At 34.3% G+C, this 27927-nt stretch overlaps 1 protein-coding gene across 1 annotated transcript; it reads left to right on the forward strand.

Moving 5' to 3' along the window:
- Positions 1 to 27927, forward strand: LOC139699921 (uncharacterized; the record flags this gene model as incomplete). The annotated part of the gene is made up of 7 exons (XM_071598335.1): positions 1 to 6; positions 6144 to 6236; positions 6476 to 6574; positions 7594 to 7704; positions 9184 to 9247; positions 10013 to 10020; positions 27799 to 27927. Coding segments are annotated over exons 1-7 (510 nt in total), but the record flags the coding sequence as incomplete, so codon positions are not given.

Consider the following 27927-nt stretch of genomic DNA (forward strand, 5'->3'; position numbering starts at 1 on the left):
ATGGTGGTAATAATTTATCATCCCCAAAAATTGCCACAGCTGGTGTATGGTTACTGGTAGGGGAAAATCATGCATAGAAATTAACCTTCTTGGTGAGTGGTTAAGTTCCTTCTTTCATTACCGTACATCCTAGAAACTGTATCTCATTCACATTGAAAACAGTTTTTGAGGGATTAATAACCATGCCGTGATTCTTCAAGCAGCCAAATATTGTCCGCAGATGCTGCTCATACTCCAAAGAATTGCATGATGCAACAAGGATATCATCTATGTATTCATATGCATAAGGGAATTCCTTAAACACGTCATCTATAAACCTCTGAAAGGTCCGCACAGTATGTTGAAGGCCAAGTGTTGTGATCCTACCTTGATCAAAAAGTTCCCGGAATTTATTCAGAAAATTAAAAATAAAAGTTTATTCATCTAAATCTATATTGTCCCCTTCAAAGTAATCCCCATCGACTGCAACACACTTATGCCAGCACTTGATCCAATCCTCGAAAAATTTTTCATATTCAGTTTTTGGTATGTCCATCAGTGCTTCCTGCGATTTTTCCATTACTTCCTCTCGGCTGCTAAAACGCATTCCCCGTAATAGTTTTTTAACTCGATTGAACAGAAAGAAGTCACAGGGAGCCAAATCAGGTGAATTCGGTGGCTGTTGGATGGTATTTGTTGCATTTTTTGTCAAAAAATTACGAATAATGTTAGCACTGTGTGACGGTGCGTTATCATGGTGCAAAATCCACGGGTTTTCTGCCCACATTTCTGGTCTCTTTGGGCGAATTGCTTCACGCAAACGTCTCATAACGCCCAAATAATTCTCTTTGTTTACTGTCTGGCCTTCTGGCAAAAATTCATGATGCACTACACCGTTGTAATCCATAAAAACCGTCAGCATTGCCTTCTTTTTTGACGGAAAAAGATGTGGTTTTTTTGGTATCGGCTCATTTGGTGAACGCCATTCACTTGCCTGATGTCTGGATTGCGTGTCGTACTCATAAACCCACGTCTCGTCTCCAGTAATGATCCTTTTGATGAATGTGGGATCGGATTCAGACTCGCAAATCATGTCTTTTGCGACGTCAACACGGTCTCTTTTTTGCATGAAATTGAGGTCTTTTGGCACCAACTTTGCTGCTACACGACGGAAACCCAAATCATTAACCACAATGTCTTGGGCGGATCCATAGGCAATGTTCAAGTCCTCCGCTATTTCTCTGATGGTTAATTTGTGGTTATTGACCAACATTTCTTTTACTTTATCAATTTTTTCACCGACTTTCGATGTCGATGGTCTGCCACTGCGTTCATCATCTTCGATTGACTCACGACCACTTCTGAACCGCTCGTGCCACTGGTAAACGACCGTTTTTTTTAGAGAATCGTTGCCGAAACACTTTTCCAACATTTCCAACGTCCGTGCGCCACTAAATCTGTTTTTTACGCAAAATTTAATACAAGTTCGTTGTTGCAAATTTAAATCCATTTCTGCAATTGTAAAAAATCGCCAACACACACAGAGATAGATGTACTATTGGCTACGTAACTTTTGCAAATGTCAAGTTATGACAATAAGATTTAAAGGGAATATCAAAAAAACAGAACTCAAATTGGAACGATGGGAGCGCCACACGGGTTATTCCGGGAACTTTTTGATCAAGGTAGTAAATAGAAACTCAAACAGGCGACAGGCGTTTTTATTGCAGTTTTGGAAATATCTGCAGGGTTGACAGGTATTGATGAAACGCACAAACTAAATCAATGTTTGAAAGATGGTATAGCCACAGAACCCCTGCGCAAAATCCTTGATATTCGGTACTGGATAATGATCAGGCATTGTTCTGGAATTCAGCAAGTGGTAGTTGCCACAAGGACACCACTTGGTGCTCTTCTTTGGCACCAGAGTCAAGGCAGATGACCAAGAGCTAGATGACCTCGGTGCAGAACCCATCTGAAGCATCAGCTCAAAGTCTTAATTGGCAAAGGCAAGCTCATCTGCTGCGAGATGTTGGGGCCAAAATGAAACCATAGGGCCAGGGATGGTATCTTTAAAATGAACCATGAAGTGATTGACTCACCCAGAAGCTCCTGATTGATTTTTAATCTCAGAGAATTTGGCCATAAGGCAAGAATAAATGGAGGCACCGGAGATCACTTACACTTGACCTTTGCTGGGAAAGGCAATGGTGCCCATAAACGATACGGTCATCACATTGTCCACCTGGTGTTTACAAGCAATATTCACTAGGAGACCAAAATGGCAGAGAAAACTGCCCTTATTCTTGGCTGTTGCATATTAGCAATGACCAACTTCAACAAAAATTCTTGCCAGAGACCAAGGGAAAGGGAGAGAGTGACAGATCCGTATGTGGTGATGACAGTGTCATTGGCAGAGTAAAGCTGAAGATCTGACTTCCCTCTATGCTTTGGAGCCATGTGACTGTGTAGAGACAGAGACAGCACCAATATCTATAGGTAATTGCCACCGGATGAGGTGGCATTGACAAAAACATGGTTGGATAGCCAGGTAGGAGGTTTGGCCTTGGCTGAGGGAATGGGGACGTGAGTTCATACCATGCTCTTTGGCATGCACTCCCACTTGATTAGAGCGGTTTTCTATCTTCTCTATCAGTGAAATAACAACTTGGTTAGGGGCCACTGCCACAAATAAATCAACAGCCACAGACAGCATTCTGGGATGTAAGCATGTTTCTTTTTTCTTATTCTTTTCCTATGCCCACTCTAGGTTTTCTAGGTCAATATTTGGTATCCTTTTAAGGATTAGGCAGCTTAGGTCACCGATAAAGGGGGACCAGAGAGGTGTGTGAAAAAAATCCAACCAAGGTTTTCTCGGTATGCAATCCTAATATCTACTACTTGACTCCTGGTTCTGCATTTATTAATTATTATTCCTTTACACCACATACATAATGTAAACAAAATACAAATTCATAATGTTTCATTAAATTTCTATTAATTCTTCGGAAAACCTTTGCCGGAGGACTATGTTCTAGACTTTGCATTATATAATACTTAAAGAAAAACTCTGAATGTTCTAGACACTAGATCATTGCACACTCAGGTTGGCAAAAATATTATTTGAGATGTTAACTAAGCCATATTTAATATATACCAATAATTGATAAAAAAAATGATAGTACAAGGACACATAAAAAACTTGCACCTTCATTATTGTCCAGAATAATCGTTTCATGTTTAAAGAACAGTTTAAATAGTTAAATATGATATTATTGATGAGCTATTCATTCGTTTCGAAGCTTCAGGTCAAAAGATTCATTGCTGTTTTATTTACGATGTCAATATTACAAAAAAACCCATAAATATTTGGATGCATTAACTGTCGTAGGTATAGGGTTGTCATATTATATTATCATTCAAGTGGGATGTGCTTCTATTGACATCCTCTTTAAATACAAGTCAAAATTATTCCTTCACCGTTTAGACACGACTGCTGCTATAAAATTTTGAAATGGGATAATATATATATATATATATATATATATATATATATATATATATATATATATATATATATATATATATATATATATATATATATATATATATATATATATATATATATATATATATAATTGAATGTTTTGAAGTTAACGTATGTTCAATTTATTATTTATTTGCAATTTTGACCACCATTAATTGCCTTTGAACAAACATAAAAATGTAAATACTCTCTATGCGTCCCAGTTATTTTTTCTCAGTTGGAAAGAAAATCTGTAATTTTGTATTAATGAACTTTTAATGCCCGTATCAAAATGTGGAAGGTCTGACATTCGAGGTTCCTCTGAAAATACACAATGCATTTAGCATATCAACAAAAAAGTTCATTTTGAGAGTTTTACGCCGAAAAGAAGTAATAACACAATTTTCACTTCCAGTAATTGTTCTTCGAAGAAATATTTATCCCGAGAAAATATTTATGTAAACATAAAATCACTTTAACGGGATTAAAATTCTTAATTTACGTACAACATAAAATATACTCAGATTAGGTAATGTTGGAATTATTGCCTATCATTTCAAAACAGAACCATTTTTTTTTTTAATTCTTGGTAGCGAAAAAGTGTTATAAGTTCACAGCAATGACCACAATGTGTTAAGTAGGAGTTTAAATAATTTTCGAATATGGAAAAATATTTAAATATGGTCATCACTCAGCGCCGAAATGAAACTAAATCGATTCTTGAACTCGCACTTAGTAATCGATTCAGGACGAACGACCCATCGATATGTAGTCGGCCATTTTGAAAGTTACTGTTTTGGTGAAGTAAATGTTGACAGTGTGAAGTGCTCCAAAGATGCCTCGACACGAAAGTTTAAAGTGTAGATTATGTCTTAGCCGTGGTGGACGGTACACAAATATTTTTTATGAAAACAGCGATGCTGAGAAATTGGTGCGGGAAGCAATAGAAGAGTTGTTGGAATTGAAAGTAAGATATCGGTTATCTGTTTACGTATTATAATAATGATGCTTTTATAGTAAATTTAACACGAAATGTGCGATAGTGCCCTATTTTAGCTTCAAAAAGCCTGCAATTCATCCAGATTATGATTCGAGCCGCATTGAGAGCGAAAGTTTAGGTTTTAATACTTTAATAATCATGTTTTTATAGGTTGTCAGGGAAAGGAGCAACCCGTGGTTGCTGTGCTATAAATGCTTTAAACTGCTGACGGATTTCTACATGTTTAAGCAGCAGTGCCATGAAAACCACCGTCTATTGAACAGGCAAAGGATAAAGAATCACGCGGAAAGAAAAAACCGCCGCACAACGGTGAGTCGAGCCCAACTATGGTTGGTATTTTGTAATGTTATGAGGAATGTTTTGGATAACGTTAAGTGTCAACGGAAATAACTTAAATTGAATAATGAACTTTTTTATTTTTAATAAGTGTCCTCGCTATTGTACGTTAGTCTTAAGGACTTATTACAAAATGATTAATACTGGAGTTTATATAGAAATTTGGAATTAACTATGCTCCTGGTAACACATAAAGCAATTTTATTCTATATTTAATTGAAAATCTCAAGTAACAGTGTACTTGGAGTGAATTTTACTGAAAGTATGAAAATATTGAATGTATTTATGCAATCAGTTTTCATAAATTGTGAGTAAACCGAATAGGATGATAATATATGAATGTCCATGTACAGGATGACAGCTTGTATTAAAATATGATCTTGGAGTACTTCTTAGAATATTATTTTTATTCGTAATTTTATTAAGTCATTCATGTTGAGGAAATTGACTCTAATATTTGTAACTGTATGAAGTAAAGAGCACAATATACTCGTTGATAGCAATTATTTCGTGTTGTTAAAAGAATTAGTTAGAAATATTTTATGAAGCCTAACAATCTAGTCATAATAGTTTTAAAACAATTAAAAAATAATGCACTTGCCACACTAGTGTTAAGCGTAAATAGATAAATAGATGAATTTCATTGTTGATTTTGTGTAGAGGAATCTAAAGGTAGAGTGGGAGTCAAATGATGCCTCCAGTGATAGTGATGTGGGAGTTGCCAATTTGCGGGTGGTCACTAGAGCATCAAGCGTATTAGGAGAAAGATGCATTCCAAGTGTAAACAACGTAAGAACTCATTGAAATTCTAAACTTGATAACTTCATCCCCTGGACTCTTTATTAAAGAATTTTGATAACAATTTTGAATAAATCCATAAAATCAAAGAATTAATAATGAGAACCTGAGATTTATCTGAATCCTAGTATACAGGTCGATAATGGTCTGATATTATGTATCTAATCTCTTAAAATTCTCATTTTTAATGCTGAAATCAGCTATCAGGTGGTTTGGTTTTGCATTTTCAAATTATATCCTTTAATAATTGCTTTTGCTGTTATATCTAGTTGTGTGCTTCAGATATAAATTATCCCCCCCACAGGTTAACATTGATACTTTATTATCATGTCCATAAGATATTAAGAAAAAAGCACTGGTGTGTAATTTTGAATTGCATTAATGAATAGGAAATATATATGCATAAAAATGAAATGGAAATTATTTATCAATAATTTAAAATTCAATTTCGATGTTCATCAGCTTTTTGAAATCTTTTTCAATATTTATATTTTGAACAATTAGGTTCAAATCACAGTTAAAAAAGAAACTTCCGATAATGAAGATCAGGAAAAAGTGGACCGCATTATGAATAATCATGAAGAAGATTCTCTTCAGGTAAGGAAGAAATTGAAACAGGTTGATATATCAATTTTCTTAGCTATAAGTTTATGAAATCAATAAAAAACCTTGCTCATCCAAAGCTTTGGTAATTTAGAAGAAACATATTCATCTTTATTTTAAAATTCTTAAGTCACTGATTTTTACTTAATTCAAAAGGTTTAACTGCATATTATTTTTTAAAAATATCTGAAGTTCCATATTTTTACTGTTTAATAATTATTCAATTAACTCAGGGGATTGTAGTGAAGACAGAGGAAGTGGATGTTGAAGACCAAGAGACCGATGAAATTCCAGCTAGCCAGGGAGATGTGGACCACAATGTTAAGAATCTGGTAAGAACTTCTCTGGAGATAATTAATAAACTGAATCTGTGATATTAGTGCCATTATGGCTCATGTTTCTTTTTTCAACTCATGGATACCTACAGTAGAAAAGATTTCTGTACAATACTTTATACTAAATCTTTGATGCACAGATAGCTATTTATGAAAACCACTAATATTTTTGGCTTGAAGGATTATAATAAACACACAGTTGTGTAATTACTTGCTAATCAAAAAGACAATAATGTTATATTATTGCTTATTATACAGAGGATGTGTTTGAATTGTATGTGATTTGGATGTATCTTGCAATGCAAGAAGGTATATCTAGGATAAATATAGAAGTAATATAATAAATGAAATGATTACTATGGTATGGCATGGCATTAAGAAGGTTTTGTATAAAAGTTATCAGACTATAGTGGTGGTAGTTTAAGGTAAAGAGAGTTGAAATTTGCTTAAATGATATTGATTAGGACAATTCTAATCTTCAAGTCATTATAAGAAATGCAAGCAAATTGCAAGAAAAAGGCATTCATAGTATGGGTAATGTAATTGCTCATTTAAATTCTAGAATAAATACCTTGATCTTCAGGAATCATGTGATGGAATTCGGATGACAATTCTGATTAAATCCATAATATACAATAATCCTAATTCAGTGATTGTATGGTATCCATTATTTATCTGAATCTTTTATTTATGTAAACTAAAGGCCTGATATAATTTATCTAATCTCATCTATAATTCTCATTTCTAATGTTGCAATTGGAAAACAAGAAGTGTTTTTTTCATTTTAAATATGTTTCCATCACATATTGGTTTTGCTTTGATACCTAGTGCTGTTATACAAATAATTGCTTACGTTAAATATTGAAAATTCAATACCAAATGCATTATATTTTACGAAAAAAGCACTTTTAATTAATTTTGAAATCCATATATACTAAGAAAATTCATAAACCTTTAAAATTATACCTAAAATCATTTATTTCTTCTGTTTTCTCACTATTTAACTAACTTTGCAGACAATTGTAGACATGGATAAAATATCAGTTGAACAGCAGGAGACTGCTGAAATTCCAGCTAGGCATAGGGATATGAGCAGCAATATGGAGAATCAAGAAGAGACTTCTGAGGTATTTAAGAAACATTCTAACCATAATGCCACAAATATAACTAAATTATTTTGGTGATATATGTGCTGTTATTGTAAATGCTTTATTTTTCAACTCATTAATACCCCAAAATAGAACAGATTTTTGTTTTGCATTGAAGACCCCTATTAAAATGTCTTTTCAAGAGTTTTCATTTCAAAGGAACGGTAAAAGGTGGCATGGTAAGGCTAATTGAAGGTGTCATTAATGTTTTTTTATATAATTTCATGTATTTTCTGTTGGTTGTAATAACCTTGTGGACACTTTTTCTTAGCCCATTCAAGACTTTTAGGCAAAAAAATATGAAATGCAGTTCCTTCCTCAGGTACAAAGTTTTAATTGACCACATTGTAAGCATATAATAAAATGACAGATACTTCTTTCACTCTTAAATTGCCTGATGGAGATCTTTTAAATTTGTAAGAATATTCAATTATTTTACTTAATTTTAATGTTTTTCAATACCATTCTTAACTGTTATCTTCTTTTAAATGTTGCAGAAGGCCATATCTGCAGACCTTACTCTCATTATGTTAACCTATAGAATATTCCAGACAAAACTATTGCAGTCATAGATGTTTGCAAATTTTATTAATTAATGTGTGCACTGTCATATTAGCCAACCAGATATTTAGCCAACAGATACTTCTTTCACTCTTAAATTGCCTGATGGAAATATTTTTATTTTCGAAGAATATTCAATTATTTTACATAATTTTAATGTTTTTCAATTGCATTCTTAAATGTTATCTTCTTTTAAATGTTGCAGAAGGCCATATCTGCAGACCTTACTCTTTTTATGTTAACCTATTAAATATTCCAGATAAAACTATTAGTCTTTGATGTTAGCAATTTTTTTAATAAAGGTTTGCACTGTCATATTGCCAACCAACAACCTGCCATCAAATTGACCAGTACCTGTTGGATCAGAATTCAGCAGCTCACTAATATTTTGCACATGGAAATAAGTTCCATGCCTTGACAAATTAGGATGAAGGAAAAACAGTGACTTTACCTTAGATGTGAATATCTCAAACCTTAAAGGTATATTTTTGATAAATCCTGTTAGAAAAAAGTCTTATAGGTCTATAATCATTTTAGTTATCCAATTTTTGCTTATATTCCCTTCTCATTAATGTTATAGATTAATATAAAACCTTCAATATAATTTGACAAATGGCCATACAGTTAAAATGGCCAAATTTCCTGGTCTTGATGGCCTAGCAAATATTTCCAAGTACCATTCAAAATTTGATATATCTCTGCAAACATAAATGATGCACAAAATTTCTCCTTCAAAAATAATATGTAACCTAGGGAAAGTATATTATCTTTTCTCTCTATGATATGCCTATGAATATTATAATTTTAAGTAATGCCTATATAGGGCTTATTTTTAGGTGAACTATATTTACCTATCCAACATCTTAGGGTTGATTATGATTATTTATGTTTATTAAGGAGCTGTGTGTGCTCCCAAGCCTTCAGAAGGACTCAGAGAGTAATGGTGTTGATTTGATGAATGGTAAAAGAAGAAATTTGATGGTGTTGAGAAGTTCAATGAAAGCTCTTAACCATTCCTTAGAAAAGTCATTAATTGAGGAAGAAAATAATTATTCAGCCAACACTAATGTGAATTTAATGGATGATGATAACTGTGAAGAAGTTGAAGTTCAGGTAAGGAAAGAAAGCTTTTATGCATTGCTTTCATTACCAATGCTCTTTCATAACAATATGCATTATGTTATATTCTGAGTGCAGGGCTTTTCAATCTTAGGTAATTTTATGAGATAAAATGGCCTCCCATGTGGTTCTGCATGGCTAAATCCTTCTTGAAATGAGGCCTGACATAAAAAAATCTTTAATAACTTTATTGAATAATACTTTCATGCAATACAACTATTAACAGTATCAAATGTTCTGTGTTTAAGAAAATGAAGGACTACCAAATGATTTAAGTACCAGAGTAACTTGAAGAAATTAGCTCCTAAGATGTATGTTCCTGATAATTATTATTTTGAAATTTTGATCATCTGTCATAATAGATAAGAATGGATATCCTTGGCATTAATATCATGATAGATGAGGAGAGCTTTAGATAGTGTTCTTTGGTGATATATTGGGGCTGGCAATGCTCAAAATGACCAGGTTATATTCTTGCAGAAGATCATGATTCCAATTAGACAATGTGATGACTTCTTATAATTTGTTAAAGAAGTTTATTGCTATAAAAACAGTAAGCCACCAGACCTATTCTGTGTATTTCATATATTATTTAATTTCATTGCAGGGCAAAAAGTATTATTCACAATGTTCAGGGATTTTCTTGTTAACAGTATTTAAATATTTTAATTTTATATTTTTAATCCATGGATATCAAAGGTTTACTTATATTTTAACAGTAAGCTCTCCTATAATTTACATTCTCTAAACTTGAATTGAAACACTGGCGATATCATTAGGTATTAGAAGGTTCAGTGAAAGATGTTAATGCTTTTGAAGAAATTAAGACAAATGCTCTGTATAAATGCATGCTTAAATTATTGATTTAAATTAAAATGTAAAATTTTAAACCTTGTATAATTTTATAGATTAGGTTTGAAAGTTTTTTGGGCATATTAATAATGTTTTACATGGATGCAATCTACATTGGTTATGTTGGTATATTTTAGGATGATTTAGAAGATTTAGAATTGCATTTATCCTCTGATGAAGAAATAGAGAATAAGGAAGGATATGACGACAATACTTTGCAGGAGATGGGAGGAGATACATTGGAACTGTTGAAGACACAAGGTGAGGGAAGCTGGAGACTCAGTTGTCTTCCTTTTGTGTTTTGAGTGTTTTAGAAATACCTAAAATGTCAGATACAATGTTATGACTATTTAAAAAAATTGATTGGAAAATATTTAAAACAGAATAAATTTGTAACAGAATTATTATTATCAGGTAAACTACCGGTCAATGTAGGTTTATGGATAGACATAAATACTAATTAAATAACGTGTCCTAGTTAAATAATGACCCCTAGCAAAACACAATATCCTATGCTATATCAGGTCCCTCTTCAGCTATGAGTACCTTCCTTCTCCCATCATCCTGTGTTACATCCCTATTCTGTTCCTTCCCTTTCCTTATTTGCCTAACATTGTACCCTCCATTAGGCTTCAACATCCGGCTGCAAGTCAATACTCCTTCAGCAACATTTCCTGCCTCCATAAGATATCTCTCAGTAAACCTCTTTCTTTGTCCATTATACGGAGTGCTTCCTCATTTATCTTCTCTGTCCATTTTACTTTCTCCATTATTTTCCACTGGTACATTTAAAAATCCTTCAGTCAATGTCTATCCTCGTGCTTAAATGACCACATTTCTGGGCTATATATAGCTATCCTCCATATCTAAGTTTCCTAAAGAATCTTTTCATGTCCCTGCTTGACATCCCTTTGCCTGAAGCAATTCCTATCCTTATGTCCCTATTACTTTTACTGTGTTGGTCCAATCAATCCTGAGATAAGTAAACTGTTTTTCTAGCTCTAGTTTTTTCCATCATATTTTTATGTTAAACTTAGCCTTTTTCATTCTAGAAAATTGCATTTCCTTTGTTTTCTCAATATTGATTCTCATCCTATACCTGTAGTACTGAATTACCAATTCACTAAGCATTGCTTGTAGCCCCTTGGCTTACTGACAAACTAAAGCTTGGTCATCAGCAAACTTAACTGATTTTATGAATTCCCCGCCCATTTTCATTCCTATCTCCTGTTCTTACTATGTCTCTTTATTCATTTCCTCTGCATACATGTTGAACAGCAACGGTGATAATGAGCAACCCTGACTTCCACCTCTTCCTAACACTGCACATCCTGACTTCCCGTATTCCACCCACACCTAAGCAGTCTGAGACATGTACAGGTTACGGATTAGCCTCATTTCCCTCCAATCTTTTCCTAGTTTCTGCATTATACCTTGTTGTAATGTTCTTTATTACTTTTGATTACAAATTTCATTACTGCAATGGCATCATATGTACCTCCTCCCTTCCTATACCCAAACTGATCATCCATAAAGTAGAAGCCTTACTCTCTATCCTTTTGTTTATGATCCCGAGAACAACTGCAACAGAAGATGTTGCAAAAAGATGCTCTCTTTCAGACATTGGCAGGGCAAAAATCCACCATAGAGTCAGTTAGAGTGGTCATCAGATAACTTACGTGGCCTTTATCTTTTATAAGTTGTCACCCTTCTTTTAATATTTTGTGCCACTCAAAAATTTCTCTGGTGTAAGACATTATCTGGATATGCCTGTTTTATGAGTTCCATGTCTCCCAATTAGAGACCTGGAACTAGAGCATTGCTCCCATATACACTAATTGCTTTCAATGAAACCAAACAAAATCAGTCATAACTAATATCCACCATCTCTCTCAATAAATGCAAAGAGCCAACAGAACTAATATTTATTATTTTTGGAGATATCCTCTACTAAGCCAACAAGTCAGACACCTATCCACTGCTCTACTTGGGCTATAGCAAGCCAGTCCTGATACCTATCATACTGACCCTGCAAAAGCATTCACAAGAAAAATCCACCATTTTCCATAAAAGAAGTCTGAATCCTTTTGTTCAAGAAGAAGATTGTTATGATGCCATAGTTGTCAATGCCATTTATTTATTAATTATGCTGATCCAAAATTGGCAGATTCAGTATTTTCTTAGTTTTGTCTACAATGCCTTTATAATTTAATTTTTTCTTGTGTATAAAACAATAGTTTCAGTAATTGTCGTTTTATAGAAATAGCTTACATTCTTAATTTTATATATCCTCTTTGCTTATTTAATTTCTAGTTTTTTTTGGGAATTAACCTCCTAGTCCTTATCAAAGTCTTTGTGAGATATAATTACATTTTAAATAGTTAGCACCTTAATATGTTATATTTCATTTCTTGTATTTATGAGATATTTTAGCCTGGAATTAGTACAAATCTTTCCATAGTTTCCTAATTTCATAATTGAACCAGAAAGCCAAATAATAATGTAACATGAAGTCACAAAATTTCAAAAATATTATCCCTACTGTGAAAGATATTATTGCAGTTAAAAGTAAGTTTAGTAGCTACTAACATATTATTAAATCTAAGGTCCAAATGAGTTTTTTTAGCATGGTCCTCTTGGTGTGGCGTGCTGATATATTGGCTTTTGTATCTCTGGCAAAAATTGCAGCAGGTTCATATATTGGCTCTTGCATAGGCTTTTGTTTAAATTGTTGTAACTTATGGTTTTTTCTTTAATAATTTATGGTTTTTGTGCTATCAATAGGTTGAATTCCATAGAATTATGTTACTATTTTTTAAAATTTTTATTCGCAATTTTAAATGCTTTTAGAAAAGTATAATTCTTACCATAATTTTTCATTCAGTTTTGTACATTTCGGGAAGCTCTGCCTAATTGTTTGCTCGTTTTTTTTTCTGAGTAGTTTAAAAAAAAAGTTTTTCTGACTATTTTTTAAAATTTTCAAATCAATCAATAAATATTGTCATTCTCTTCATTCTTGTCATTCATTTAAAATTGCTAATAAAAATTTTAAAAAATAGTCAGAAAAACTTTTTTTTTTAACTACTCAGAAAAAAAAACGAGCAAACAATTAGGCAGAGCTTCCCGAAATGTACAAAACTGAATGAAAAATTATGGTAAGAATTATACTTTTCTAAAAGCATTTAAAATTGCTAATAAAAATTTTAAAAAATAGTAACATAATTCTATGGAATTCAACCTATTGATAGCACAAAAACCATAAATTATTAAAGAAAAAACCATAAGTTACAACAATTTAAACAAAAGCCTATGCAAGAGCCAATATATGAACCTGCTGCAATTTTTGCCAGAGATACAAAAGCCAATATATCAGCACGCCACACCAAGAGGACCATGCTAAAAAAACTCATTTGGACCTTAGATTTAATAATATGTTAGTAGCTACTAAACTTACTTTTAACTGCAATAATATCTTTCACAGTAGGGATAATATTTTTGATTTTTTGTGACTTCATGTTACATTATTATTTGGCTTTCTGGTTCAATTATGAAATTAGGAAACTATGGAAAGATTTCTACTAATTCCAGGCTAAAATATCTCATAAATACAAGAAATGAAAGATAGTCATACTCTTCGTTCCCATCTTACATTTTGTAATTTTGGTATTTTATTGTTGGACTTTGTGCTTTTGGTAAAAAACAGCCACACATAGTTAATTCAATTTAATTATCTATTCCCTAGGAAAAGAATTTCCTTTCTCTATAAATTTGTCTTTTCTCATATTCCATTCTTTCATGACAGGAAATATTCTTATTTCTTCTCAAAATCCTTTTACAAATTGAATTTTCTAGGCATTTTTGCATGCCAAGTAAACATTTGTAGAAATGTATTGCATGATGGCATTGAACCCTTCCCCATGATAATTTTTTATGCAAATTAGTGAATTTACCACAAATTGGAGATAACCTTTTTCATTGCAGGTATATAATTTTTCATTGATAAGATTCCTTTTCTTCAAATCTTTCAGATAATTGCAGGAAACAAGATGCTACGGGGAAGGATGCAGGAGGCATTTTATTGCATTCTTGTCAAATTTGCTACAAGGAATTTGCACAGAGGAACCTTCTCAAAGTTCATGTCTTGCATATGCATGTTAGGAAGGCAAATCATTTCAATTGTGACTCTTGCTCAAAGTCATTTGACAGGAAAAATGACCTTGCAAGGCACATCAACTTGGTGCATCCTGCAAAAAATAAGTACCAATGTGAATTCTGCACCAAAAACTTTCTATTTTTGAGTAAACTCAGAGTCCACAAGTCATCGCATACTGCGGAAAGACCTTTTAAATGTGAAATATGTTTGAAAGGTTTTGTTAAAAAGCAGCATCTAATGAGGCACATTTTGACACATACTGAAGAGAAGCCACACAGATGCGAAATGTGCTCAAGAGCATTTACCCAGAATAGTAATCTAAAGAGGCACATGTTGACACATAGTGGTGAGGGAAGTCACAGGTGCGAGATATGCTCAAGAGCATTTGCTCATAATATTGGTCTGAAAAGGCACCTGTTGACGCATACTGGAGAAATAGCCACAAGTGCAAGATATGCTCAAGGGCATTTGCACTGAATGCTAATCTAAGGAGACACTTGTTGACACATACTGGTGAGAAGCCACACCAGTGCAAGATCTGTTCTAAAGCATTTGCACAGAGTAACAATTTAAAGGTGCACTTGTTGACACACACTGGAGAAAGGAGCCACGAGTGCCAGATATGCTCAAGGGCATTTGCACTGAATATTAATCTAAAGAGACACTTGTTGACACATACTGGTGAGAAGCCACACCAGTGCAAGATCTGTTCTAAAGCATTTGCACAGAGTAACAATTTAAAGGTGCACCTGTTGACACACACTGGAGAAAGAGCCTCAAGTGAGACATATGCTCGGATAGGTGATCTAAAAGCTAAGATCAATTGCTCGGATAGGTGATCTGAAAAGACATATAATGACACACACTGGAGAAAACCACACCGGTGCACCGTCTGTTCTAAGGCATTCATTCGGAACAATGATCTCAAGTCACGCATGATGGGACACTACTAAATGATCAGAGAGTAGAGTAAATTGTATTCAATTTCATTCACTCATGCTCATAACTGGAGCCTTTTTCTCAGCCACTTGCATTTGAAAGCAGAAATGAGTGGGACATGTTTGTCAGAATTTTAAAAACAAAGAATCATCATTAAACATAGGAAGGATTAGAAACTAGTGAAAAACTAAAATGCTCGAATTAAACAAATCCTTCTCCCAATAATTACAGTGACAATGTATGAATGACATGCATAATTTTGGTAATGACGATTATTTAATGATCATACACTCTTCCAAATAATTATATCACTACCATGGACCATCGTAATACATTTATTTCAAGTTTTTAAAAAAGTGTCAACTTTGTTTTGTGTAACTTCTTTAAAAGAAAATTAACAGATTTGAAAAATTTTATTTCACTATCTTTCATTTGAATGTCATTAAACCTACTAAGAACCCATTATCAATTGCATAATATTTCGTTCAAGTGAAGTTAAGGTACATCTCCATAGGTTCCTTTGTTGTTTATTGCTAAAAAGCAGCAAGGGATTTCCCTAGTTCTAAGTGATCATTATTGGGATTCTATTGCAGATGTTGTCTTTGAGACAGTTAATTGGGAAGTTAAGAGTTTTAAGTATTTGTTTCTAAATAAAAAAAGATTGGAATGCTGTCACCATTTGTGGTATTTTCCTTCCAGATAAGGAGATTTTAAGGTATTTCAGTCAAAAGCACAGTTTAATGAGCATAATAAGGGGTCTACGAAGAAAGTTTTACTCATCCAACCATTTCAAACTTAATCATCTCAAATACTCTTGCTTCTTTTGAGGAAATGCCACTTAGTTGGGAATATAAATGAAATTGTTGGTATTCTGGGATTAAAATGCATGGGTTTGGATATGTTTGCAATTTGCCAAAACATATGCTTTTCACTTTGGTTTCTTTGATACTGAGTGGCAAGGTTGAATGTTTTGGTAACTTCTGGAATCTACGGTACTTTGCTGGGAAAATTGCTTTTATAGGGATTTTAAGAAATGCAGCACTCACCTTGCCCAGAGCTTACCCATCCATATTCCTTACTGCAAGTTATTTTGCCACTTTTCTTTTGCTATCCTCAGGGTCTAAGGTATCTCATGTCTCTTTGGTGGCTTAATGTCATACATGATATTTTGTATCTTTTTGATATTTTTCTGTATCGTAGCACTTGATGGCTATCCTTCTGGGAGGTCATCTTCAAGGGATTTTGGTCCCTGTTGAAAATTCAGCAACTCAGTTTTGGTTGGCCGAAATTAAATGAGTCCCTCTCTACTTTTGTAAACTTCATATGAATTTCCTATTAATCCCTCTATGATGAGGAATTTTATTACAGAAATAAATTCAAGTTCTTCATTTTAATCAGAAATCATGTTCTGCCACAATTTGATTACAGACTCTATTTGACAGAACCATTTGGAACTCTGCTTACAAACTAAACACACTTGCACCCAGGCTAGAATCATAAATATTTCTCTGATTGGAATGCCATTCGTGTTTAGTATAGAACTTTTATACTTATCCCTTATTATCATGCCTTTTCGTTCTTTTAGGAGAATTCTCAGCTTAATGAGGATTTTCCTCATTAAAGGAACTGGATTCTTTCACCATCAATGAAAAAACTTCATCTTCTATTCATCAACTCTCTAAATCATTGAAATTTGATAGCAGCATAAGGTTTACCTTTCCTTGCTGTAGCCCTAGAATATGTTTTTGTTAAAGATACTCCTCAACACATACTGGACGAATGCAATGACTTAAAAATTACGCATGCATGTTAAGAAAAAAGGTGACTTCCAAATATCACAAGGAATGGTCATGAAGGTCTTTTTCAATGTGGTCTGCAAACATGTATGCATAAATTTATAACCTCTTCTCTAGTATCTAATTATAAATGCACCTAAAGATATTTAAAAATCCACCAGGAATAAATTTATAATGAGAACACTTTATTAGAGTGTTTTACCAATTGAAAACTTTTAATTTTTAGACATCTATCATATAAAAACGTTTTTTCAGGACGAGTCGTTTCTCCAAAAACCTCAATTTTTTAAAACTGTAACTGTAACAAACTTCAGCATTTCATTATGATAACAACATTCTTACCTTTTTCAATTAATAAATATTACACATTAACAAGTGTAAAAATCTATCAAACCTTTTCCTTCTTAATCAGAACATTCCTATGCTAGGGGTTAGACATAGGTATACTCATTCTTTTCTTAAATCGGTTTTTGAACAGAGTAACCTTGAAAAAGAAGCCTTTGAGACAATAAAAAAAGTTTTTAACTAGATAAAATAGAAATTAAAATGTTTGGTGTAAAAACGACCACTCTGGTAATGGCAGATGGAATTTATTTATTCTGATATTTATTGAATTTTATTATCTTTTATGTTTTTGTTCAACATCAGTCGCTGAGTTTTGAATTAAAGTTTAGCAAGTTATTAAGATATTTGCCTGTTACCCAAGCCTGTTTTTTAAATGGCACTTGATAAATTCTCTCAAATCTCTAGAAGCATTTATTAAAGCTTAAAAGGAGCTTAATGGTGAATTTTTACACTATTATCATTCATATTTTTTGTATAAAAATGGTAGGCTACCTCTCTTTTGCTCATATTTTAAACCTAATTAAATATTCAGGTTTGGAAATTATTGGCTTAATTAAGTATTAATTGTATCTATGTGGAGTGGCAAAATCTTCAATAGTATAGAGAAGGTTGCACCGAAAAGTGGAAGGACTGATTTTGTAGAAGAATTTTATTGACGATATACTTACATCAGCTTAATAATCCTCAAAGTATGCTCCTTGAGCTGCTTCACACTATGTATAACATTGCTCCCATTCCACATATGTCCATTGGCATTGATGACCCTTAGAAGCCTCTTGAAGGTCTTTATTGAGTCTAAACGTCATCCCCTGAGCTGTCTTTTAATCATGGGGAAGAAGAAGACTGGTGGTGCCAGATGGGGAGAATACGGCGGGTGCAACAATGTGGCAATGTGGTGTGGCCCCGGAGCTGTCTGATGACAAGTGTGCCATGGAAGAATTTTCAGCACCATCATGGCGCACGCCTTGTGCATTGCCAAATCCTGTGAAATAATGCATTGGACGTTGGATGCAGACAGACCCAACTCGTTTGCAATTCTTTCACTGGTTCTGGTTAAGCATTGGTCTGTGTTCAGCAGTGTCCTCACTCTGTCCACATTCGTCTCAGTTGTCGCATTTGACAGCCGTCCGTAATGATGGTTGTCTTCAATGAGATCCCCACCCTCTTTAAATGACTTGTGCCACTCAAATACAGTGGAATGGCTTAAGGCAGTGGCCGCATAAGCCTGCTTGATCATATCGCGGGTCTTAGTTACCATCCTTCCAAGTTTTGCACAAAACTTTACAGAATAATGTTGCTCTAAATTCAGAAACAATTTCTTTTTTAACTTGAACAAAAAATTTGCTTCACTAAAAATGGTTTCCTCACTCAATCAAGCAAATGAGGTTTTTGTTGGTCTATTACTTTGAGCCCCTTCCATCTTACCCTGCCAGGCAGACCCCCCTCCACCCCTTCATTCCTGCCAGAGAAAATCAGTCCTACCACTTTTGGATGCAATACTGAATATATTGCAGTTTGCTGCTGCGTGTAATATTAAAACAGAGATGCAATGATAACCTGGATTTATACACATGTTTTCTTTTAAAACTAAGGTTAAAAGAACTAAGTATTTAAAGTTTAAATTCCTAATCCATGTTTATTTATGTAAATGAATCCTCTTCTTTTTAGCTCCCTTTACTGATTTTCAGCCATAGGTAGTGTTTGTCCCTGATGGAAGTGAATATTTAATGGTTATCTTATAATTATTTATTGGTATCAGGTTAATATTCAAGTACACTTTCAAGGCAGGATCTAACAGGTCGATTCAATAAGTACCCAGGTTAGAAATAAAGAAACTATTTTTTCAAAAAATTTTTATTTTATTTTTCAACATGGTTTCCTTTTAGAAAAATAGAGTTCTCTCATCAACCTTGCAATTTTTTAAACCCCTCAAAGAAAAGGATTTGCCCAACTCCCTTAATTATACCCCTGTCTTGGCAATAACTTCCTTGTAGGAGCTATTTTTTTCAATGAATGGTGAATGGCAGCAATTCATAATGTAGTTCATGCAGTTGGGTGGTAACATTTCCAGATGAATGTGTTTGTGCATTATTGGTGTGTAAAATCACCTTCTTCTTTGCCAAATGTAGCCATGTCTCCATTTTTTTGTAAAAGTAGTCCAATTACTCACTGTAGTATTTCCCAGTAATCATTCTTCCTTTTTCTAAATAATCCGCCAGGTTGATGCCTTTTGCATTCCAAAAACCATCCGGATGAATCCAGGTTTCATCAACATTGATAATTTAACACAAAAACACCTTTGGATCTTGCTTTAATTGCTGCAAAAAATGTTTCTAAGTTGACTGGTGAATCAGCTTATTGTCAACCATGAGCAATTGCAGCATCCATTGGGGTGACAATTTTTTGATGATATGTATTCTAATATAAACAAAGCTTCTCTTACCTTCGTCTTACCTCTATATTGGTGGCTCAATTGGGATTCTAGGATGGTAATAGAAGATCACTGGTCCAAGAAATGGTTGTTTGGTTGTAAAGAGATTGGAAAAAAGAGAGGAAGGTGGAATTACAGAGTTTGTTTATTTGATTGAATAAGTTGGTAATGCATTCCCTTGCGTAAAATGAAGAGCATGACAACAAGTTCTTGACAATCACAATATTTTTGCTCTCTCACTTTCTGCAGTCCACCGATTTATAACATCACAGTCACCCTTAGCAAACACCCCATAATCTATTCAATATACTCCATAGAAAGGTATACCCAAAAAATCTCAAAGAGAATAAAATAAACCATTTCACCCAGCATCACAAATTACAGAAATAAGCCACACATCTGATATAGGATTCAATCTTTTCTATCACCTTTTTCCTGGGATCCAAAAGACTTAAATCCTTTCTGAAAGATCTATTGCCTATTTCACACCATAATGATGGTACCTCATTGTTAAAGCTCCCATGTTCATCTCTCACCTATGAATGACCTGCCAATTAAAAAGCCTTGTGAGATCAACTAATCTGTTTGCCTACTCCCTCCCTAATAAATGTCATCATATTTTCTCTACTTGCAACAAACCTCAATAAATACATGTCAGCTTAATAGATCTAAACCTCTCTTCCCACAACCACATATTGCCTACTCATGTTGCTCCAATGCTAACTTCCCCTCAAAAGAGCCTGGGACTGGTGAGTGGCATGGGGATGGGTTGGAGATTTTAGGAGTGGATTGCTTGATTTAAGGCATAGGTTGATGGGGCATTTGAAAGCTATGAAGGTGCATTTGGGGAAAAGGTAAGAGATGAATTATGTTTTGACGATAACCAACGATGAGTTTTTCAAGATTGATGTACCTAGATTTATCTTTGCCTGGTAGGTACCTCATTTAATCTTAATGACTGGGTATTTCAGCTTTTTTGTGATTCAGGAACATGGTCATTAAAGCAAAATGGAAAACCTTAATTGGTTGCTTTTTAATAGTAGGTATGGAGAAAATGCTGTTGACAGAAAGAAAAACAAATTAGGAAGTGCAAATAAAATAGTCAGGGTGAACTGCTGGGAAAAACCTAAAGTAGGAAGGAATGAAGAATTCAGGGTTCTCCAGAATCAAATGTTATCAGTGCAAAACACCTGCAAAATAACATGCTTGCAGAATAAACCATAAACTATTGATTGTCCTTGTAGCATGACTAATATTCACAAAAGTGGATTAAATATTAGGGAAACGTATTGAAATGACATTAAGAAAGTACCTACAAATATAAGATATTAATATTTTCGTTTTTGCATACACTGATGGTATGTCCAAAAACTGTTCTCAATCATTAAATGAGAAATACTGAGGGCAGTGAAAGGGATTTTCCTGAGGCAAAAGGTAAAAAAATAATAATTCTTAATAATAATTTCTCCTGAGAGATATCAACATCAAACTTTTTGCATGTCCAAAAACAGTTCTAAATCAAGAAATCACCAAGGGCAGTGAAAGGGATTTTCTTGAGGCTTAATTAAAAAAAATTAATACTTGTCTGACCTGTTGATACTGTAACATGTCATCTCTCAGGCATCATTTCTCCTGATAGATGTCAAAGTCAATCTCTTCCTTAATATATTATTCCTCATTTGACAGATGTAATTTGCAATATTCCAAAGGGTCATGTAATAAAAAAGACAAATATTTCACATGCAGTTTTTTCTAAACATTTCCATATGATTAAAAATATTAATGGAACAGTTTACATTCTACTAATCACTACAGTAAGGAGAACAATAGCAACTGCAGTCCTAATGGTCACATTTCATGAAAATGAATTGAAGGTTTAAGAAAAAGTCAGCTTTAGGGAGATATTTCAAATTGAAATAGCATAGTCGGACCTTAAGTAGCATTGGTTTCAAAGCACAGATGGCTAATAATGCAAACATAAAAATGCACACTCCCTAAATTTATAATTTCCCCATTGCCAAACAAAGTATGGTCACCTTTTGGAATTGATTTGCCCTCTGACTAATCTACACACTCTAATGAAGCATCAAAGGATTAACTAGAAGGGTCGATTTACTCATTGACAATGATCAAGCAATCTCCAGCATTCATAGCACTGCTGTTAATATTTTTAGAGACATATCATTCCTTGTCAGTCTTTCTTGAACTCCCTTGAAAACAAATGCAAAACATACACACCTTAGAATTAAATAAAGGCTGATGATAAACTCATTTATGTGGTCACAGTATAGTTCTCTTCCCTCTCAGCTGTTGCTGGTTAATCCATATGTTTAACAGATTCCAGAGAACTACTGAATGCCTAACCTTGCATGAAATAACATCAACCATATGCCTTCCTTGCCTTTCTCCACCCGTGTTTCTTGGCTCAACACACAACTTCTTCCTTATAACCCTTATGATGCAGTAAGCAATGGAGAGGTTGGTTAAGTAATTAATGTTAGAGTTAAACCATTACCAAGCCTTAAACAGTGTGGGAGTGCTGGAAATGATTTTGGTACAGGTGGTGCTAGGAAATAATAATAAAGGCCATGTAAAGAGTTTGAATGAACAGCAGACTTAATTTGAGTTCTTTGAATAAAAGACCAAGGTGAACACAGTAATATATATGCCAAGGGTGTAATGTGTACAAGAGGGATGAATGCTTAGCTGGGGTTGAGATGTGACTGGGTCAGTGTGGGTCAAAATGCCTCCTCATGGATTGTGTCTAGGGTGACACCTCATAGCACACCGCTGAATTGCACAAACAAAAGAACCGCCACATCACCTTCCTTGGTAAATGCGAAGGATACTCTTGCAAAGAGAGAGAAATTGTAATTGGCACTTCACAAATTGATTGTAAAATACACAAAAATTTTTTTAACAAATGCCAGGTTCGTAAGAGCACATAAAAAACAAATACTGTTATGCAATACACAGCAGCAACTACAAGGTAACATCAGATAACATACAGGAGAGGGAATGAAATTGAAATACCCCTAAGTCCCAAAGTCAGTTAAATGTTTGGGAAAAGGCACTCTTCTCTGTGATTGTCTAGGTTGAGGTAATACGGGAGGCTGCTGAGGAGTGGTAGGATTAGTCGCCCTAGGTATGGTAACAGCAGGGCAATATGGCAGTAATCATGGAGTTTTATCTAACTGGGCACAATAAACGTAATCAATAACAACATATTGTGGTTTGACGTGGTCAATTGCCACAGATACCTCTCTGCCCTGGATTTTCAGCTTGAATGTTTAGGGATCATGCTGGATTACTCAAAATAGCCCGTCATAAGGAGGAACCAACAATGGATGGAGCCTATCATTTCTCTAAAATACATGGGAAACAGCTTCGTGGATTAGATGAACCAGGAATAGAAACTTTTTCCAGAATTAATGAGGAATTCTGAATGGAATTGACAAGGGCACAATCAGACTCTGGAGAGGCAGCTTTGAAATTCTTTAAATGCCAGACATGGTGTCTGCTACAATATTATCTTTGCCTGCTACATACTTGATGTTTATGGTAAATTGGGTTATTAAGTGTAAATGCCTAAACTACCAGGAAGAACACTTTTCATACCTCTGGGAAAATGTAAAAGAAAGGGGTTAAGGGTTGGTGAAGGTTTGTCCTTCTACCATATGCAGGAACTGGATCACTACCTTATATACTGCTAAAAGTTCCCTGTAATGAGCGCTTTAAGGTCTTTCAGCATCACTCAGTTTCTTGGTCCAGAAACCAAGAGGCTGATATCCTTTGGAAGTGAGTTGTTGAAGGAGAGCATTAACCAAAAACTCCAAAGTGTCTCTGAATAGGGTCAGAGGAAAGACACGTTTGGATGAGCTAAAATGGCACTATTGCACAGAGCCTCTTTGCAGTCTAGGAATGAAATCTCTGACGCTGGTGTCCCGCTGATGGAGTCCTTGCTGTTTACCTTGCCCACCAGAAGGTTGCTAAGTGGCTCCTGGCTATTTATGGCATAAGGGATTAAATGGTGGTAATAATTTACTACCCCTAACAATTGCCACAGCTGGTGTATGGGAGCCGGTGGGGGATCATGCAGAGAAATGAACCTTCTCGGTGAGTGGTTAAGTTCCTTCCTCCATTACCGTACATCCTAGAAACTGTATCTCATTCACACCAAAAAAAGTTTTTTAGGGATTAATAACCATGCCATGATTCCTCAAGCGGCCAAATATTATCCGCAGATGCTGCTCATGCTCCAAAGAATTGCGTGATGCAACAAGGATATTATCTATGTATGCATATGCATTAGGGAATCCCTTTAACATGTCATCTATGAACCTCTGAAAGGTCTGCACAATGTTTTGAAGGCCAATTGTAATAAATGGAAACTTAAAAAGGCCGACAGGCATTATTGTTGCAGTTTTGGGAATATCTGCAGGGTTGACAGGTATTGGTGGAATGCACAAACTAAATTAATTTTCAAAAAATGGTACAGCCACATAATCCCTGTGCAAAATCCATGATAAGCAGTACAGGGTAATGATCAGGCACAGTTCTGGATTTCAGCAAGTGGTAATTGCAACTGAGGTGCCACTTGGTGCTCTTCTTTGGCACCAGGTGTAAGGCAGATGACCGAGAGCTAGATGACCTCCATGCAGTACTCGTCTAAAGCATCAGATCAAATTCTTTATTGGCAAAGGCAAGCTCATCTGTTGCAAGATGGTGGGGCCTAGATGAAACCGGAGGGCCAGCAATGGTCTCTATAAAATCAACCATGATGTGCTTGACTTGCCAGGAAGCTCCTGATGGTTTTTAATCTCTGGGAATTTGTCCATCAGGCAAGAATAAATGGAAGCATCTCAGATAACTTACACTTGACCTTTGCTGGGAGAGGCAATGGTGCCCTTAAACGATAAGGTCATCACATTGTCCACCAAATATTTACAAGCAGTATCCACAAGGAGACCAAAATGGCAAAGAAAATCTCCCCCTATTATTGGCTGCGCGACATCGGCAATAACAAACTTCAACAAAAATTCTCACCAGAGGCCAAGGGAAAGGGAGAGAGTGGCAGTTGCATTTGTGGTGATGGCAGTGTCATTGGCAGAGAAAAGCTGAAGATCTGATTTCCCTCTATGCTCACGGAGTCGTGTGACTTATTAGAGACTGATATTGGCACCAATATCTATAAGGAATTATACCGGAATAACAAACAAATGAACAAATATAAAACAATGAGGATGTATTTTCCTGTTCTCTAAATGTCATAAAGTGGATTTTGTAGCATATATTTTGTAAAACTAAAAATTAAATGGAGAACAAATTAAATAAATTGGGGAAACATCAGGCTAATGCGCAAAAATTACTTGTCTTAGATTCCTTTCAGGTACGCGTGGAGAGAAGAATCTGGCGTGGGGTGTATTGCAATTTCGCCTGTGATGTTATTACGTATTAAAGGTGCCGTTTTGAGCCCTTTGAAAATTGATTGATTGAAAAAAAAGGAAAATAAAGTATTTGCGACGAAGGAAGGAGATTAAGGATTGATTATACGTCCTCTGTGATTGCATATATTATTTCCTCAGCCTTCACAGGGTATACGTGTTTTGCGTGAGCTTCGAGGCTTTTTATTTAGACGTAGATAGATCCCTTTAGTTAGATCCGTTTTTTTCATGTGTACATGCATACATATTTATATGATGATTCTTTTAGGGCCCGTGGTCAGGGCCCGGGCTAACAATATTGAGCTTGAGACGTACGTATCTCTTCCTCCTCCTCCTCTCAGATTACCCACATAATTATTATTTCCTAAATAAATCTGCCAAATTAAGGTAATGCATTTAGTTTATCACCACATAAGTTTATTTCAGAGTTTTACGACGAAAGAATTTAATGAACATTATTTCCGATTTGCTATTATTCTTATTAGAAATTGTTATGCCGGGAACCTATTTATATACACATAAAATCATTTAAAAAAATTAAAGTTTACAGTTTACATACAAAATATACAAAATTTAAATTTCAAATACATCCAAAAAAAATATACCTGGGTTAGGTAATGTTCGATTTAATGTCATTTAGTTAAAAACACAAGTATTTTTTAATTTCTCGTTAGTACAAAAGTAGTGTAAGGATACAGAAATGGCCACAATCTATCAAATGAGAGTTTAAATAATTTAAAAGTATTGAGAAATATTTGAATATGGTGATCACCTAGCGCCAAAACAAAATGGAATCGATTTTCGAACTCGCACCTAGTAATCGATTATGAACGAACGACCCATCGAAATGTAGTCGGCCATTTTGAAAGTCACTGTTTTGGTGTAGTAAATGTTGACAGTGTGAAGGGCTCCAAAGATGCCCCGTCACGAAAGTTTAAAGTGTAGATTATGTCTTAGGCGTGGTGGACGGTACACAAATATTTTTTATGAAAACAACGATGCTGAGAAACTGGTGCGGGAAGCAATAGAAGAGTTGTTGGAATTGAAAGTAAGCTAACCGTTGTATGTTTACGTATTATTGATAATCATGCTTTCATGGTAAATTAATCACGAAATGTGCGATAGTGCCCTATTTTAGCTTAAAAAAGTCTTTCAGTTATTCGGATAATGATTTGAGCAGCATTGAGATCGAAAGTTTAGGGTTTAATACTTTGATAACCTTGTTATTAAAGGTAGTGAGGGAAAGGAACAACCCGTGGTTGCTGTGCTACAAATGTTTTAAATTACTGACGGATTTCTACATGTTTAAGCAGCAGTGCCATGAACACCACCATCTATTGAACAGTCAAAGGACAAAGAAACACGCGGAGAGAAAAAACCGCCGCCCAACTGTGAGTCGAGGCCAACTATGGTTGGTATGTTGTAATGTTATGAGCAATGTTGTGGATAACGTTATGCGTCAACGGAAATAACCTAAATTGAATAATGAACATATTTATTTTAAATAAGTGTCCCCCCTCTTGTACGTAAGTCTTAAGGTCTTATTAGCAAATGACTAATACTGGCGTTTATATAAATATTTGGAATTAACTACGCTGCTAGTAACACTTAAAACAATTTAACTCTATATTTAATTCGAAATCTCAAGTAACTGTGTACTTAGAGTGAATTTTACTAAAAGTGTGAAAATATTGAATGCATTTATGCAATCAGTTTTCATTAATTATGAGTTAAACGAAAACGATGTAATATACGAATGTCCCTATAAACAATGAAATCTCCTATTAAAAGAAGATCTTAAAGTAACCCTAGAATATTGTTTTTATTCGTAATTTTATTAAGTCGTTCAATTTTAAGGAAATATCCTCTAATATTTGTAACTATGAAGTAATAAGCACAATATACTCGTTGATAGCACTTATTATGAATGTATTACTTATTATCGTGATGTTTTAAGAATTAGTAGGAATTATTTTGTGAAGCTTAACCATCTAGTCAACATTGTTTTATAATGATTAAAAAATAACGTACTTGGCAAACTAGTGTTGAGTGGAATGTTGGAAATAGATCGGTCCTTTGGATATATTTCATTAGTTCCTATAAATAAACATTTTTCAATTGATATGTTCTATTTTAATAAAAAAAATGTAATTAATAAATTTTTTCTGTTATTTTTTGTGAATAGTTATTTAATATTTTTAAAGGTCAAAAACTAAGGCTTCTATTAACTTTAGTAGCAATGACCCTGTTTAAATAGTTATTAATATCTGCTAAAGGCTGTATAATGCTCCATTTCTTGTTACACATTCACATTTTGCTTATAAGTTTTTTCAGGATATTTGTACTTTTATATCCACTAGAAAATATATATTTCCTAATAATACTAATAATGTTTTGTTAATTTTAATAAGTTTCTCCATTGATTGTTTGCAGAGGAATGTAAAGGTAGAGCCGGAGTCAAATGATGCCTCCAATGATAGTGATGTGGGAATTGCCAATTTGCGGGTGCTTACTAGAGTATCAAGCATATTAGGAGGAAGATGCATTCCCAGTGTAAACAAT

Source organism: Hetaerina americana, unplaced genomic scaffold (assembly GCF_022747635.1).
Source record: "Hetaerina americana unplaced genomic scaffold, ioHetAmer1.1.p SCAF_98, whole genome shotgun sequence".
Lineage (NCBI taxonomy): Eukaryota > Metazoa > Arthropoda > Insecta > Odonata > Calopterygidae > Hetaerina > Hetaerina americana.